Source organism: Dryobates pubescens, chromosome 31 (assembly GCF_014839835.1).
Source record: "Dryobates pubescens isolate bDryPub1 chromosome 31, bDryPub1.pri, whole genome shotgun sequence".
Taxonomy (NCBI): Eukaryota; Metazoa; Chordata; class Aves; order Piciformes; family Picidae; genus Dryobates; species Dryobates pubescens.
The window spans coordinates 5,918,984-5,933,389 of NC_071642.1; the positions used below are offsets into that span (position 1 = coordinate 5,918,984).

At 61.5% G+C, this 14,406-nt stretch overlaps 2 protein-coding genes across 4 annotated transcripts; both read left to right on the forward strand.

The window, feature by feature from the left end:
* Positions 1-362: 362 nt before the first annotated feature.
* Positions 363-5,721, forward strand: CACTIN (cactin, spliceosome C complex subunit). Its single transcript, XM_054175329.1, has 10 exons — positions 363-532; positions 1,043-1,529; positions 2,086-2,181; positions 2,673-2,818; positions 2,898-3,060; positions 3,187-3,304; positions 3,532-3,724; positions 4,056-4,178; positions 4,285-4,553; positions 5,008-5,721. The coding sequence occupies exons 1-10, from the start codon at positions 378-380 to the stop codon at positions 5,496-5,498; spliced, it is 2,241 nt and encodes a 746-aa protein (XP_054031304.1). The 5' UTR covers positions 363-377; the 3' UTR covers positions 5,499-5,721.
* A 2,601-nt stretch (positions 5,722-8,322) lies between these two features.
* TBXA2R (thromboxane A2 receptor) lies at positions 8,323-14,280 on the forward strand. 3 transcript variants are annotated; one of them, XM_054174991.1, is made up of 3 exons: positions 8,323-8,368; positions 12,516-13,426; positions 13,820-14,280. In XM_054174991.1, the coding sequence occupies exons 2-3, from the start codon at positions 12,620-12,622 to the stop codon at positions 14,087-14,089; spliced, it is 1,077 nt and encodes a 358-aa protein (XP_054030966.1). In that variant the 5' UTR covers positions 8,323-8,368; positions 12,516-12,619; the 3' UTR covers positions 14,090-14,280. The 3 variants fall into 3 exon arrangements, with proteins under 3 accessions (XP_054030966.1, XP_054030967.1, XP_009908095.2); XM_054174992.1 differs by lacking the exon at positions 8,323-8,368 and adding an exon at positions 8,703-8,755; XM_009909793.2 differs by lacking the exon at positions 8,323-8,368 and having other exon boundaries at positions 12,478-13,426.
* Positions 14,281-14,406: the final 126 nt, after the last annotated feature.

Consider the following 14,406-nt stretch of genomic DNA (forward strand, 5'->3'; position numbering starts at 1 on the left):
CTCTGTGATAAAGCATTCTGTGTCTGTGCCGTGTCTGTCTGTCTGTCCTGCTCGGCTCTTTCCGGCGCCCAGCCCCGCTTCTGGGGGTTAAAAGGGGGGTGGGGGGAGGGGGCGACGAGATGACAGCGTCGGCGCTGGGGCTGCCGCGATCCAACCCCCGGGGGACGCCTCCCGCCAGGGCCTCACTGCGGAGCTGCCCCGGCCCCGCCGCCCCCCAGGGAGAAGCGGCCCCAGACGACCACGCCTGGACCGGGGGCGGGCCGGTGCGGCGCGACCGGGATCGGAGCAGGCGGCCGGGCGGGCGGCCCTGCGCGCCGGCGCTGTCGGAGGCCCCCGGGGCGGAGCCGAGGCCGCAGCCGCTTCCGTAGCCGGGGCCCATGGGCTCGGGGTCGCGCAGCCCGGCCCGGCGGCCGCGGTCTCGATCTCGGTCTCGCTCGCCACGGAGGGAACGCGGTCGGGAGCGCTCCGGGAGCCGGGAGAAGCGGCGGCGGCGCAGCCGGAGCGGAAGACGCCGCCGGGAGCCGAGCTCGGGGTGAGCCGGGATCGGGGACCGGGCCGCAGAGCGTGAGAGGGCCCGGGGCTGGTGGGGTGAAGAGCCGGGCTTCCGGGTGCCGAGGCCCGGGGAAAGGCCGGCACGGCCGCGGCTGGCAGCTCGGGCGAGCCAAGCCGGGTCCCTCTGGCCGCCGCCGTGGCTCGGCCGTGATGACGCCGGGGCCCGCCCCGGTGCCATGGTGAGGCGCTGGGGCAGCCGCCGGGGCAGGCAGGGACCAGGAGGCGCTTGAAGAGGCCCGGACTGAGCGACGGGTGAAAAGCGCTCTCCACGACACGAAACTCTCCCGGTCGGGGGGCTTGGGGGGACGTGGGTCGTACAGGGAGGAGGCGCCACCGTGAAGAGCCCCTGAGCTCTCTGGGCTCCGCTGCTTGGGCTCGGCTCACCACATCTGCAGCGAGGAAAAGTGCCCTCCCCTCTGGGGCATTTGCTGCCTGACACGCAGCCAGTCACTCTCTCCCACCTGAAATACGACCTTTTTCCCCATCCCAGCTCTAACTCTGGCAATGAGAGACAGAAATGGAAGAAGAAAAGCAAAACCAGGAGCCAGCATCACAGAAGCCAGAAGAAGCACCGCTCGCGGTCCCGAGGTCATTCCTCTGGCTCCAGCTCAGAGCGTGAGCGAGACAGGAGGAGAGCTCGGAGCAGAGAGCAGCAGAGGAGGAGAGATGGCTCCAAGTCTTCTGTGTCCTCTATCAGCTCTCCCTCCCCGCCACGCTCGCAGGGCAGGGAGGAGACAGGGCAGCAGCTGAGCCTCCAGGAGCGCTTGAGGCTGAAGGAGGAGAAGAAGAAGCAAGCAGCGCTCATGAAAGCTTTGGAGACACCTGAGGAGAAACGGGCTCGTAGGCTAGCCAAGAAGGAAGCCAAGGAGAGGAAGAAGAGGGAGAAGATGGGGTGGGGAGAGGAGTATATGGGTTACACCAACACCGACAATCCCTTTGGGGACAATAACCTGCTGGGCACCTTCATCTGGAGCAAGGTGAGCTCTCCCACACACCTCCACGTTATAGGAAGCTGCTTGAATGAGATCATGCCCCTGTGGCCACCACAGAACAGGGCAGAGGAGCATGGGGCTCCTGGGGAAATCTGCTTGAAGAGGGAATCTCTCTAACCCTGAAGGACTGAAAACAACCACCTGAGAGCAAAGCACTTGTCTGGGGCAGCATCTGGGTGTTTTGGGGAAGCTCAGTGGAGTTTTTACCTCTTTTGTCCTGAAGAGCAAGGTCTGTAGCCAAGGGTGTGGGATAAGAAGGTGGAACAGGGTGCAGGCAAGGGACCTAGGCCTCCTGGGAGCTGCAGGCTGAGTGCTGGCAGTGTTTGCTGGTGTCTTAGCACTCCACAGGTCAGACAGCCTCCCTGGGCTGAGTCTAAGCATCACTGAAGTACTTCTGGAGTAGGACCTGAGGGATTTGGGGACCTCCGACAGGAGGAACATTGGAGCAGCAGAAGCAAGTGGATTGGGTGGCATTTGCTGGCTGGCGTGGGACTGTAGAGGTCACTGAGTTTCACAGCTTTCCTTGGCTGCTCTGTTTCAGGCACTAGAAAAGAAAGGGATCAGCCATCTGGATGAGAAGGACCTGAAGGAAAGGAACAAGCGAATCCAGGAGGACAATCGCCTGGAGCTGCAGAAGGTAGGCTCAGATGTGCCCTCCCACCATCTGACAGAGTCTTGTGGACAGTTCAGTTCTCCCAGTCACTCACCAGTTACTCACCTAGAAGCTTCCTTGCTCTGTGGACTGGAGGTGCCCCTAAGCTGTAGGATGCAGGATCCCAGGGGCTACAGTATATTGTCATCTGTTACTCCAACAAAAGTTAGGAAAGTTTTTTTCCAGGCCTGAGTCCAGCTCGGAAGGTGCTGAAAAGCACGTGCCAGATTGTGGCACTGAGGCACTCAGTTGTGCCTGTGTCCCCTGTCCTCCAAAGGGATGGCAGTGAGCAGCGTGCAGCCCAGCACCACTGGCCCTCAGTGGCTTCCCTTCCCCATGGCTTTTGATGTCTTGGGAGCCTCGTGCTGATGGCAGGAGCCAAGGCAGCTCATTGAGCAGGGTCATGGCTGCATCCTTCACATCCTGCATGAGTGCCCCATTCAGAGTGGCCTCATGTCTTCCTCCACCCTGGCCAGGTGAAGCAGCTGCGCCTGGAGCGGGAGCGGGAGAAGGCGATGCGTGAGCAAGAGCTGGAGATGCTGCAGCGGGAGAAAGAGGCAGAGCACTTCAAAACCTGGGAGGAGCAGGAGGACAACTTCCACCTGCAGCAGGCCAAGCTGCGGTAGGTGTGTGGCTTCGCAGGGCTGGGCCCATCAGGGAGCAGAGGACGGTGGGCACCATTCAGTGTCCCTCTCACCCAGGTCCAAGATCCGCATTCGGGATGGGAGGGCAAAACCTATCGACCTGCTGGCAAAGTATATCAGCGCGGAGGATGATGACCTGGCTGTGGAGATGCACGAGCCCTACACCTTCCTGAACGGCCTGACTGTCTCTGACATGGAGGATCTGGTGGAAGACATCCAGGTACCAGCTCTGCTGCCTCTAGGGCTGGCTGAGGAGCAGCAGCTCAGTGCTTCCATGCCTCAGCTCTGCTTCTCCAGCTGTGTTGCAGAGCAGCTGCCTGATGTCATGCTTATCTCTTGCCTGCAGGTTTACATGGAGCTTGAGCAAGGGAAAAATGTGGATTTCTGGAGGGACATGACCATCATCACGGAGGATGAGATAGCCAAACTCCGCAAGCTTGAGGCCTCTGGGAAAGGAGGACCAGGTGAATGGGAGGGCAGAGCCAGGTGTGGGTGTCAAGGAGAGTGTGAGCAGTGGGAAGAGCAGTGTGTAGGGTCTGCCATGTGTGCTTGGGCTCAAAGGGGTTCTCTAGGATGCTTTGGAGGGAGGCTGTGGATCTGGTAGCCATCATTGCTGGGCTCCAGCCCAGGAGTGCTGGGTGAGGGCCTGCCGAGTGCTCAGAGGCCAACTGGCTGCCCCTCGTCCACGCAGGGGAGCGCCGGGACGGCGTCAACGCCTCCGTCAGCTCCGACGTGCAGTCCGTGTTCAAGGGCAAGACCTACAACCAGCTGCAGGTGTTGTACCAGGGCATTGAGAGCAAGATCCGGGCAGGAGGACCCAACCTCGACATTGGGTATTGGGAGAGCCTCCTGCAGCAGCTGAAGGCTTACATGGCTCGAGCCAGGTGAGTGACCTCTGCCCCTGGCTAGGGCTGTAGAAAGAGGCAGCATAGACTCTGCCATGAGCAGAGCTGGGGAGGTACAGACCTGAAGTTGCTGGTGAAAGGGTTTTAGACGTTTTCTGAGGTGTTTGGCTGTTCTGAGGGAAGAGAAGGGTTGGACACTCGGTCCGTGCTTGAGTGGTGATGTTTACAGTGGGTTCTTCAAGAAGTTAATCAGCTCAAAACCATATGGAACCCAGCAGACTCTACCCAGTGCTGTGGGCATCACAGCTCTGGGCAGTGTGGACGTGAGGTGGCTCTGCTGCTGGGGCCTGGCAGCTTGTTCCTTTCGCAGGCTGCGGGAGCGGCACCAGGATGTGCTGCGCCAGAAGCTGTACAAGCTGAAGCAGGAGCAGGGTGTGGAGAGCGAACCACTCTTCCCCATCATCAAGCAGGAGCCAGCCTCCCCCAGTGACAGGTATGCAGTCCTTCCCCTGGGCAGCACGGCCAGCTGGGCCCCTCCCATGAGACACCTGGGACAAGAAGATTCTGTCTTGTCCTCCTCCCTTCACTCTTCCTTGCAGGCTGGATCCAGAGGAGAGCATCATGGTACAGCCAGGGCCATCCTCGGAGCCAGAGGCTGAGCAGGACACAGAGGTCAAAGAAGAGGCAGAGGGAGAAGCTGTGCTGATGGAGGAGGACCTGATCCAGCAGAGCCTGGATGATTATGATGCAGGGAAGTACAGCCCGCGGTTGCTGGGCCCCAACGAGCTGCCCTTCGATGCCCACGTGCTGGAGGCTGAGGAGGACACACATCGACTGCTCCTTCTACGCCAGCAGCTGCAGGTCACAGGTAGGAGCCACATGGGCAGGCCCTGCTCCTGCCAACCTCACAGACTGGCATAGGCACCGTGCTTCGGGGTGCAGGGCTGGAGGGGAATGCTGCCCTTGGACAAGGGTATGTGCTAGATCCGAAGCACGCATCCAGAGCTGGCCTGGCAGTGGGATGCCCCCAGGCAGCAAAGGTTGCTGTGGCCCATACAAAAGCAGGGAGTTGGAGCTCAGGCTGCCGGTGTTCCTTCCGCGCTGTGGCAGCTCCTTCCCTGCTCCCAGCCTCACCACCAAGCTGTTTGGGCTGCAGGCAACTGGGAAGAGGGTTTGGGATGAGTTTCCCAGCGCAGCTCCCCCAGGTCTGCAGGGCAGTGTGCGCACATCCAGCTCTGCATCGCCTGCCCAGCGTCTGCTGCTCCTTCCCCCGGGAGGCCTGGCCGGCACTGCAGGATGGGCATCGGCTCTCCTCCCTGCAGGTGACGCCACCGAGAGCGCCGATGACATCTTCTTCCGCAAGGCCAAGGAGGGCATGGGCGCGGACGAGGCGCAGTTCAGCGTGGAGCTGCCGCTGACGGGCAAGGCCTACCTGTGGGCTGACAAGTACCGGCCGCGCAAGCCGCGCTTCTTCAACCGCGTGCACACCGGCTTCGAGTGGAACAAGTACAACCAGACTCACTACGACTTCGACAACCCTCCCCCCAAGATCGTGCAGGGCTACAAGTTCAACATCTTCTACCCCGACCTCATCGACAAGCGCTCCACGCCCGAGTACTTCCTGGAGGCCTGCCAGGACAACAAAGACTTCGCCATCCTGCGCTTCCACGCCGGGCCGCCCTATGAGGACATCGCCTTCAAGATCGTCAACCGCGAGTGGGAGTACTCCCACCGCCACGGCTTCCGCTGCCAGTTTGCCAACGGCATCTTCCAGCTCTGGTTCCACTTCAAGCGCTACCGTTACCGGAGATGAGGGCCTGCCCCGCGCCCTCTGCGCCTCTGGCACCGGCAGTGCGCAGGGGCATCGCGTCCCCCGCCGCAGGCACTGTCCCATCGGCATCCTTGAGGCCTGGCCTGGCACAGAGCCTGCTTCTGAGGGTGTTTTCTGTCTTTGCTTTTATCCTGAGGGACCCTGAGACTTTGGTGCAAATAAACAGGGATTGCTTAATCCAGGGGATCCTGTACAGGGGCACCTCGTGCCCTCTGGTACCATGAAACTCTCCTGCCTGTCATCACCAGCCAGTACTACAGCCCTGTGCTTCTGGGATCTGTCGCCTCATTTCCACATGTTGTCAACCCTCTTCCAGCCCCATGCACTCCCCTTGCCCATGCCAGTGCCCTCTCACACACTCCCATCACTGGTGCCAGACCTGTCTTGCCTAGATACTCCTCAGCTGGAGCCATGCCATGCTTTGGTCCACAGGGGTAGCCCTGTCCCAGTTCTCCAGCTGCTGCAGATCTCAACAAGGTACCCCCCAGGATCTGGCTTTCCCAGCCTGGGGGCATCACCAGCTTCCTTGCCCCTGGCTGTGGAATGGAAAGGTTCAATGGCTGTAAGGTGTCTGCCTCCGGCAAGGAGAAGGAGAAGGGGTTAGATACCTCCTTACAGGGGAAAATCCAAATCCCATGGCCTTCATTCCCTCCTACCCTGTGCCCAAGTGGCTCTCACTGCACTCTCCACTTACTGGTGAGGTGGAGGTCCCCATGGGCTTCAAATGACTCTCAGCAGGTTTTAGGAACTGTGGAGAGTACATCAGGGCCAAGCTGGGACTCCCTGGTGTTGGCCCTTCCAAGTGATGGCTATGTGGCACAGCTCTATCCCCACTAGCTCCAGAACCCTCTGGGTGTCCCTGATCTGTGCTGAGGAAGGCAGGAGGAGATGCTGGTGTCTGGATAACACTGGTGGTGCAGCCTCCAGGAAACCTCCATCTTGGCCCTGAACTAAGGCAGCAAAGTTGTTTCCTTCCCCCAGGCCTTGCTGCATCTTGCCCCCCCAGCAGAGGGGCTTGGGGGCTGCACAGGTTCCCCAGCAGTGGGGCAAAGCCAGCCCTGCTGTGTGTGGGCTCCCTGGCCTCAGAAGCTGCCCTGTGGCTCAGGAAGGTCACTCTCAGCACTGCTGGCAGGGTCCCGCCCTGCAAGCGCTGTGGGAGCTGATGCTCAGAAGGTTCTCACGCCTGCCCCTGCCACCTACATGTGCTGGGCCTCAGCCTGTCTGGGGAGAGGAGACCCCAACTGCCTTGGGCCTGCATGTGGGTGCCTCCTCCCCATCCTGCCACACATGGCTGGGGCTGGCAGCTGTGCCGGGACACATTCCCTAGCTTTTCCTTCCTGTGAGTTATTTAAAGCCCTCGAGTGGCTGCTTGGTGCAGGGGGATTTCAGGCCTGAACTCGGCACAGGAAGCAGTGAAGGCCCAGCCAGGAATGGCTTTAGAGCAGATAGAAAAACAGTCTCCCCAGACTGCTCAGCTGCCTGCCACAGCCCACAGCCCCTCTGCCTCCTGGGGCACTCTCACAGAAACATCCCACTGCATCCTCAGTCCGAACAGTCCACATCCTGTCCTGTGCACTGCCTTCTGCACCCGACTGAGCTCTGAATGGGGCCCAGAGCAGGAATTTGAGCCTGAACCCTGGGAGCTGCTGCAGCCAGGTACTCGCCACAGTTGGTTCAGGGGCTGGCTTCAGGTGAAGCCCAGGGTGGTGGTTTCCATCCCTGGCTGCTTGTGCTCTTCTCTGCACCTGCCCTATGTGTCAGGGGGACCTGGTTATGCTCTTCTGCTTCATGGTTTGGCACAGTGCAGCCCTGGGCTGAGTTTGGGAAGCACAGCTCCTTTCCAGTCCCTGAGACTATGCCAGCAGCTCAGTTCATGAGAGGGTGGTAGCAGATTGGTGCCTTTGGCATTCTATGTGCATATCCTCTGTGAGCACAGCTGTGCTCTGTACCAGCAGGGTGGGAGGCAGCCAGGTGCTGAGCCTGATTCTTGTGGTGGAGTCACTCCAGCTCCTGGCACACTCCCCCCACCATCGACAGCCACATTCTGGCTCCAGCTGTTGCCCTCCTGAACTTTTACTGTGACTGCTTCACACCAAGGGTCTGAGGGACAGCATGTGCAACCTAGCAGCATCAAGGTGGTGGCAGGAAAACCTCCTGCTCAGGCATCACCACCAACACACCCTTGATGGGGTGCTGGGTGCATAGGGTCACCATGTGCCCCCATGAGCTCAGATGCTCCCAGTGCTTCAGGGCTGGATGGAGACAAAAGTGTCAGGGACAAGCTCTGCCCTTCCTGGATAAGCATGGAGGGCAGCAGGGAAGGCCATCATGTCCCCTGCTGTGGGTCCACACCTTAGCAGGACAAGGCCTGGGGATATGCCACCCTGATTGGCCACAGCTTTGGGCAGAGCAGTGACACAGTGAGCTCTGAGCAAGTCAGCCTGGGACAGCCCAGAGTGTGAAAACCCCCAGGCTACATCCCACAGGGGTAGGCTGTGCAGAGCACCCAGGGATGCTGCCAGGGGGCACCCATCCCTGCCATCCTGCACCTTGGCCCTCTGTCCACTGCCTCCCCCAGTTCCCTGGCCTTGGGGCCCACTGCAGGGGATGGCAGGGACATCCCTTCCCAGGCTGGAGGACGAGGCCAGCTGCGGTGCCGGCCGAGCAGAGCTGTGCCGATTCGGGTCGCGCTGGGACGGCAGCAGCGCAGGACTGAACCAGCCCCGCTCCGGACGCAGGAATCTGGTTGGGTAAACAAATGAGTAACGCGGAGAAGAGCCCGGCCCCGCTAAATATAGCCGGGACAGCCGGGAGTCGGGGGGCTCACAGTTCTCACAGCCCCGCGGGGACAGGTGAGGCCTGGCACACTGCCCCTTGCCCCACTACACCTTGCTGTTCCCTTCGAGGCCACCTCGGGACAGCGGGGCTCTGGGCGCCGGCACGGGGGATGCTGCCGGGGGTTCGGGGGCGCAGCCCTGGTGCGGCTGGTGCCAGGCGGGGACGTGGGCGATGGAGGGTCGGGAACGGGAGGAAGGAGAGTGGGGCTGGATCCAGACCTGGGCCGGGGGCTGCGGGGCGGGGCCGGGGGTGCTGCGAGCCCGGCCCTTCCCCCACGCCCTCCTGCGGGGCCAGGCTGAGCTGAGGCGTCCCGAGCCGAGCCGTGCCCTGCCGAGCCGTATCCAGCCAAACCGAGCCGTGCTCAGCCGCGCCGGGCGGGGTCTCGCCGGCAGCGAGGTAGGGTAGGATCGGGGTCGACATGCGGGGGGAAGGCATTGGCGGAGGGGAGGCATTGACGGAGGGGAGGCATTGGCGGAGGGGCCGGGAGAGGCATGTTCGATGGGGTTGGAGGGAGCAGCCCCGGGGGACCTGCGAAAGACAAAGAGCCCACAAGGCTGGGACGGAAGGACAGAGAGGCCAGCACTGGGACGGACGGACAGAGGCTGGCCCGGCTGACCCAGAGGGACTGCGCGGGGCGGCGGGGACTGAGCGGGAGGGGTACGGGATGGTGCGAGCTGCCTCAGCCGCCCTCTTTGCACAGAAACCCGAAAAGCGGCTGCGGTCCCAGGCGGGGAAAGCGGGGACCCCACGGGAACGGAACCTCCCCACCTCGCTGTCTACCCACATAGCTGGGTGTCTGGGGAAGGCACGTCCCAGTCGCCCCCCGGCACCAGGACTTACTGTCGGGTTTCCCCGTGCTGGGGCAGATCCTGCCCATCCGAGCGGGGTTTACAAGGAGGGCGGTGGGCATGGGGTCGCTGGGGGCTGCGCTGACAGGAAGGGCTGGGAAAGAGCTGGCAACCGGACTGTTCTGAGCCGGCGGGACAGTTGGTGGCAGGGACAGCTGTGCCAGTTTCCTGTGGGACCACCTGCGCAAGGGACATCAGTTGGAAAGAGTGGGGAGGCTGCAGAGAAAGTGTTGGACAAGGCAGGACTGTCCCTGGAGAGGTCCAACAAGCACAGAGCTGGGACTGGACACAGGAGGGACAAATGAAAACATCCTGCAGCATCTTCGGCCAAGCCAAGCACCACATCCCGGGTACCAGAGCCGAGGGGCCATGTGGTCTGTGGTGAGGAGTTGCCTATGCCCGGTTTAGGATTTCTTTGTAGCCATGTGGTGCCTCACTGCCCAGCAAACCTTCCTTTCCAGCCCCATCCCCCCTCAGCTCCCACACACACTCCAGCCTGATCATGCCAGCCCCGTGCCCAGCTCTGCCCGAGGAAGCCGGGGAAGCAACGGACTGAGCGGGAGCTGCGCTGATAAGGAGGAGCCTCCCGCACTCCCCATTCGCCTTTCCCTTGATAACTTCGGATGTGGCCAGAGCAGGAAGCGGTGCCTGGTAGAGCCCGGCCGGCCCACGGTGCATGACCCAGGGGCTCACGCAGCGCCCAAGAGCCCCATTAGCTGCCACGCCAGCCCCTGCCACTGCTGCCAACACCACTCAGCCTCCAGCAGCACATTTCAGAGCCGGCTGTGCTCCGCCGGAATTTTACCCCTTTGCCTTTCCTCACGGCCAGATGCTTCCTCCTGCAGGAGCTTCCTGGGAGGAGGTTTTGCCAGATCTGTTAGCCTCAAAGCCTAGTGTGTGGGGTTGGCAGAGACAGGCTTAGGGTGTCTCCTCCACAGGACCTGGCATCCCCATCTGCATCTGGCCACTCAGGATGAGCAGAAGATGGTGTGTGAGGAGGCTCCTGCCCCACATGAAGCCCTTCTGTGGGTGCCTCTGCTTTGCTCTGGCACAGCTCACTCAGTACTAAATGGGCTCGTTTAATATTCGATTTCTTTAAAGTACTGCGTGGACCAGGCTGGCAGAGAGGTATCTCCATGTGGGGTGGCACCCAGCTGCTGGGCCCTTGAGCCTGGGCCACCTTTGCAGCTGGTCCTGGGGCAGAGTCCTCAGCCCTACTGACAGCAAGCAGCGAGTGAGGATCCAGGTCGTGGTTACACTGGGGAAGGAAGGATGTGATGGTGGAGTTTGGAGTGTTCAGCATCGTGCTGCTGTGTCTGCTGCATCCTTCATCCTTGCCCAGCCATGGTGCCACCGTGGGAGGATCCCCTCATTGGATATTTGGGGAGGGGAGGCAGATCCTGCTGCACTGAGCCAGTCAGTGGCCAAGGGCTGAGTCCATGGGTGATGGGAGCAGCAGGAAGGCTGTGCCATGTGGGTGTCTGATCCCCAGCCACACCATGGCAGGTGCAGGGAACACCCTGGGGCAAGGAGGGGACACACAAATACAGACCAGGAGCATGGGGCAGGCATGTGGCAGGGGACAGCCAGAGCAGGACTTCCAAGCCTTGGCATCACTGGGGGGAAAGTGTTCATGGAATTTACTACCCCCCAGGAAGGTGAATCCCAGGGAACATGGGACCCAGAACCAAGGCCTGGACACATTTCTCAAGGGGGCCAATGCCTTTGGAGCTGCAGCTGTGATCCCTCAGGGAGTGGAGAAATCAAACAGCATCAAGTCTTCATTCTTGCCTCATGGAAGAGCTGGGACCACCCCTACACTGTGGCAGTGAATCACCACCACACTCTGCCAGCTGCTCATGCTGGGGTGGGGCTGGGAACATGCCCCCACTGCCACCCCCAGCCTCTGCCCCATTCCCCACTGGTTGCAAGGCCAATGAGCTGGCGATGGGGGAGGGTGTGGGATGCTGCCGTGCCAAATGGGTGCCATCACCCTCAGCCCTGCAGCCTGCCTGGATGCAGCCTGGAGGAGGATGTTGCAATGCCTGGCTCCATCCCAGCCCCCGGGACGGGCTGTGGGATCAGTGCACTCCGGGTGTGCACAGCGGCTCCCTGCCCGGGGGCCGGAAAGAGGGAGGTGAGTAGGGGCGGTCCAAGGCTGCGGGACTAGGCGCAGGGCTCGCCCGGGGCATGAGGATGCAGTTCGGGGCTGGATGCAGGACCAGCCACTAGGTTTGGCACCAGTTGGGGCTGACTGGAGGTTTGATTTGGAAAGGGATTCAGAGGGCAGGTGGTGGTGCCACCCTGGGTAGGCAGGGATGCCAGGACCCCCACTGCTATAAGACACTGCAGCAAAGTCTTTGCAGAGGCAGGAGGTCAGCATACAGCTGAGTGATCCTGGGGGGCACAGGGCCACGGACAGGGATGGGGCAGACAGGGTGGCAAGGACATCCTCAGCCTGGAGAAAGGGATCCCAGGAGGATAGGATAGGGTCCCCACTGCCCCATTCACCATCACCTCATTTACAGCCTCAACTAATTAGGGATGGAGGCAGCATCCCTGGGGTTTCCCATATGCTAGATGTTCTCAGATCTGGGCCCTTGCCCAGAAAGCCAGCATGGCACTGCCCAGGCTGCCTACAGCCGTGTCTGTCCTCATGCACCCTGCCATAGCCACCAGGCAGTGTCCTGGAGTGGAGCTGCTGGGGGGGGACAAAAGGGATGTCACATGTGCAAGCCAACTGTGTGTCTCACAGCCGTGTTTGGACATGATGCTGGGGCTGAGGGATGCAGCACAGCTCCAGGCATGGATGTTCCATCCCCTGCCTCAGTTTCCCCACCCCACTGCAGGAAGGAGGCCTCTCCCCCTGAGCTGGTGATCTGAAGGGGAAAGGCACAGGGATCAGAGGAAATGTGTCAGGATCAGACCCTGGCACAGCTGCCCTGTGCCTGCACCCCCCCCATACTTCAGCATGCCCTCCTTCCTGCAGCAGCATGCAGATGTCCCAGAGGGGTCTGGTGATGTCTCCCCTGAGGCTGGAGGGAGCCAGCCAGTGCTGTGCTTCTCCAGACGCTCCCTAGGCTGGATCCCAGCCTGGTGGCAACAGCCCCATGTGGCTCCTGGCCGGGGACAGTTAATCCTGGCCAGCTGCAGGGCTGGGGCCCTCCACACTGCCTGCAGCTGCTGCAGCCATGGTCCTGGCAGCATCTTCCCCAGAGCCCACAGGGCACTGCACAACAGTAGGCTCAGGCTGCCCGATGGGTGGGTTTGGCCGTGGGCAACTTGCCCTAAACCCCAGCCCTTGTTCTTGCAGGCCAAGGTGGGACCAGCACCGGCACTGGTGGGAGGAACGCAGCATGGAGCTGAGCCAGGAGGGCATCTGAAGCCGTCGTGAGGGGCTGGCCGAGGTTGGGGGTGATGGAGTCCCCCAATGGCAGCACAGGCGGCCGGCCAGACACATGCTTCGGGGTGTTTAATGACAGCGACAGCCAAGGCAGTGCCCACAACAGCATCGCCTCACCCTGGTTCTCCACTGCCTTCGGCCTCATCGGCCTTTGCTCCAACCTCCTTGCCCTCTGCGTGCTGCTCAGCTCATCCCGCAAGCTGGCCAGCCAGGCTCGCTCCTCCTTCCTCGTCTTCCTCTGCGGGCTGGTGATCACAGACTTCATCGGGCTGCTGGTGACAGCCTCAATCATCATCCCCTACCACTTCATCAAGTTTGCCTGGGCCAAGGTGGATCCTGGCTGCCATCTCTGCAACTTCCTTGGTTTTTCCATGGTTTTCTTTGGGCAGTGCCCATTGCTGCTGGGGGCCACCATGGCTGGTGAGAGGTTCTTTGGCATCAATCACCCCTTCTCCCGCTCCACCAGCATTTCCAAGCACCGCGCTTGGTCCATTGTGGGGCTGGTGTGGGGCTTCTCCTGCCTGCTGGGGCTGCTGCCAGTGCTGGGGCTGGGCAGGTACACACTGCAGTACCCTGGCTCCTGGTGCTTCATCACCCTCCTGCCTGACACTGGTGATGTTGTCTTCTGCCTGCTCTTCGCCCTGCTGGGCATCTTCTCTGTGCTGCTCTCCTTCATCTTCAACACTGTCAGTGTGGTGACTCTCTGCCGTGTCTATCACGACCGGGAGTCTGTGCAGCGGCGCCGGGACAGCGAGGTGGAGATGATGGTGCAGCTCGTGGGCATCATGATCATCGCCACCATCTGCTGGATGCCTCTCCTGGTGAGGACTTGGGTCTTGGTATGTTCCCCACCATGTCCGGCCTTGGCATCAACCCCATGCTCCTCCGGGTGAGGTCCCAGGTCTTGCTGTGTTCACCCAGCTGTGTCCCTGCCGGGCCTGGAGGAGTCTCTCCTACTGAGGCCGTGGGTCTCGGTGTCCCCACCACCACCGCTGCACTTGGGTTGGCACCTCCATGATGGGTTCTGGAGCTCAGCTCCACTTGCAGGCAGAGCAGGTGCCCTCTGGTAGCAGGTGCCCCAAACCAGGAAGGGACCCCTCTCCCACAGGCCTGACCCCTAGTCTGGACCCTCAACATCTCCTCCACCTCAGGGGTAGTTCATGGCTTCTTCATGGACCCCCTACTGATCCCTTACCCCCTTCCCACCCCCACAGATCTTCATTGTCCAGACGGTCTTGCAGCAGCTGCCAGCCAGCAGCCAGCTCCAGGTCCTGCCCGCAGAGACACAGAAGATGCTGCTCATCTACATCCGCATGGTCACCTGGAACCAGATCCTGGACCCCTGGGTCTACATCCTCTTCCGCCGGGCCGTGCTGCAGCGCATCTACCCCAGCCTGCGCCCCCAGCCCTCCATCCTCTCTCTCTACCCTGCCCTCAAACCCTCCCTGCGCCAAAAGCTCACCACCGACTCCAGCCTGCAGTAGCATCCCCCAGGGACAGACCATCCATCATCCCACTCCCCCAGGTTAATTAATTGTCCCCTTCACCCACATCCATGGGGTCCCCCTACCCACCCTGAGCCTGGCAGCCAAAGGGGTGGCAGGGGACAGAGGGCTACTTTTCCTTCCCTGTCCCCATCCGAATGACCCAACCCCCAATAAAACACAGCTTGTGCAGCTTTCTGTGCCCACTGGGGGTTAACACCCAGGGGGACCCTGGGAGGGAGCCCCAGCCCCATTGCCAGCCAGAGCAGCAGCCCTTCTCCTCCAGTCTCTGCTTTAATGAACCACAGCAGCTCCCC

What these genes read in the sequence shown, in the direction of transcription:
- CACTIN (XM_054175329.1), top strand. Translation starts at nt 378, where the DNA reads ATGGGCTCGGGGTCGCGCAGCCCGGCCCGGCGGCCGCGGTCTCGATCT. An exon ending in ATCGCCTGGAGCTGCAGAAG is followed by an intron (nt 2,182 to 2,672) that starts GTAGGCTCAGAT and finishes CACCCTGGCCAG; the next exon opens with GTGAAGCAGCTGCGCCTGGA. An exon ending in GCTTACATGGCTCGAGCCAG is followed by an intron (nt 3,725 to 4,055) that starts GTGAGTGACCTC and finishes TTCCTTTCGCAG; the next exon opens with GCTGCGGGAGCGGCACCAGG.
- TBXA2R (XM_054174991.1), top strand. Translation starts at nt 12,620, where the DNA reads ATGGAGTCCCCCAATGGCAGCACAGGCGGCCGGCCAGACACATGCTTC. An exon ending in TCTGCTGGATGCCTCTCCTG is followed by an intron (nt 13,427 to 13,819) that starts GTGAGGACTTGG and finishes CCACCCCCACAG; the next exon opens with ATCTTCATTGTCCAGACGGT.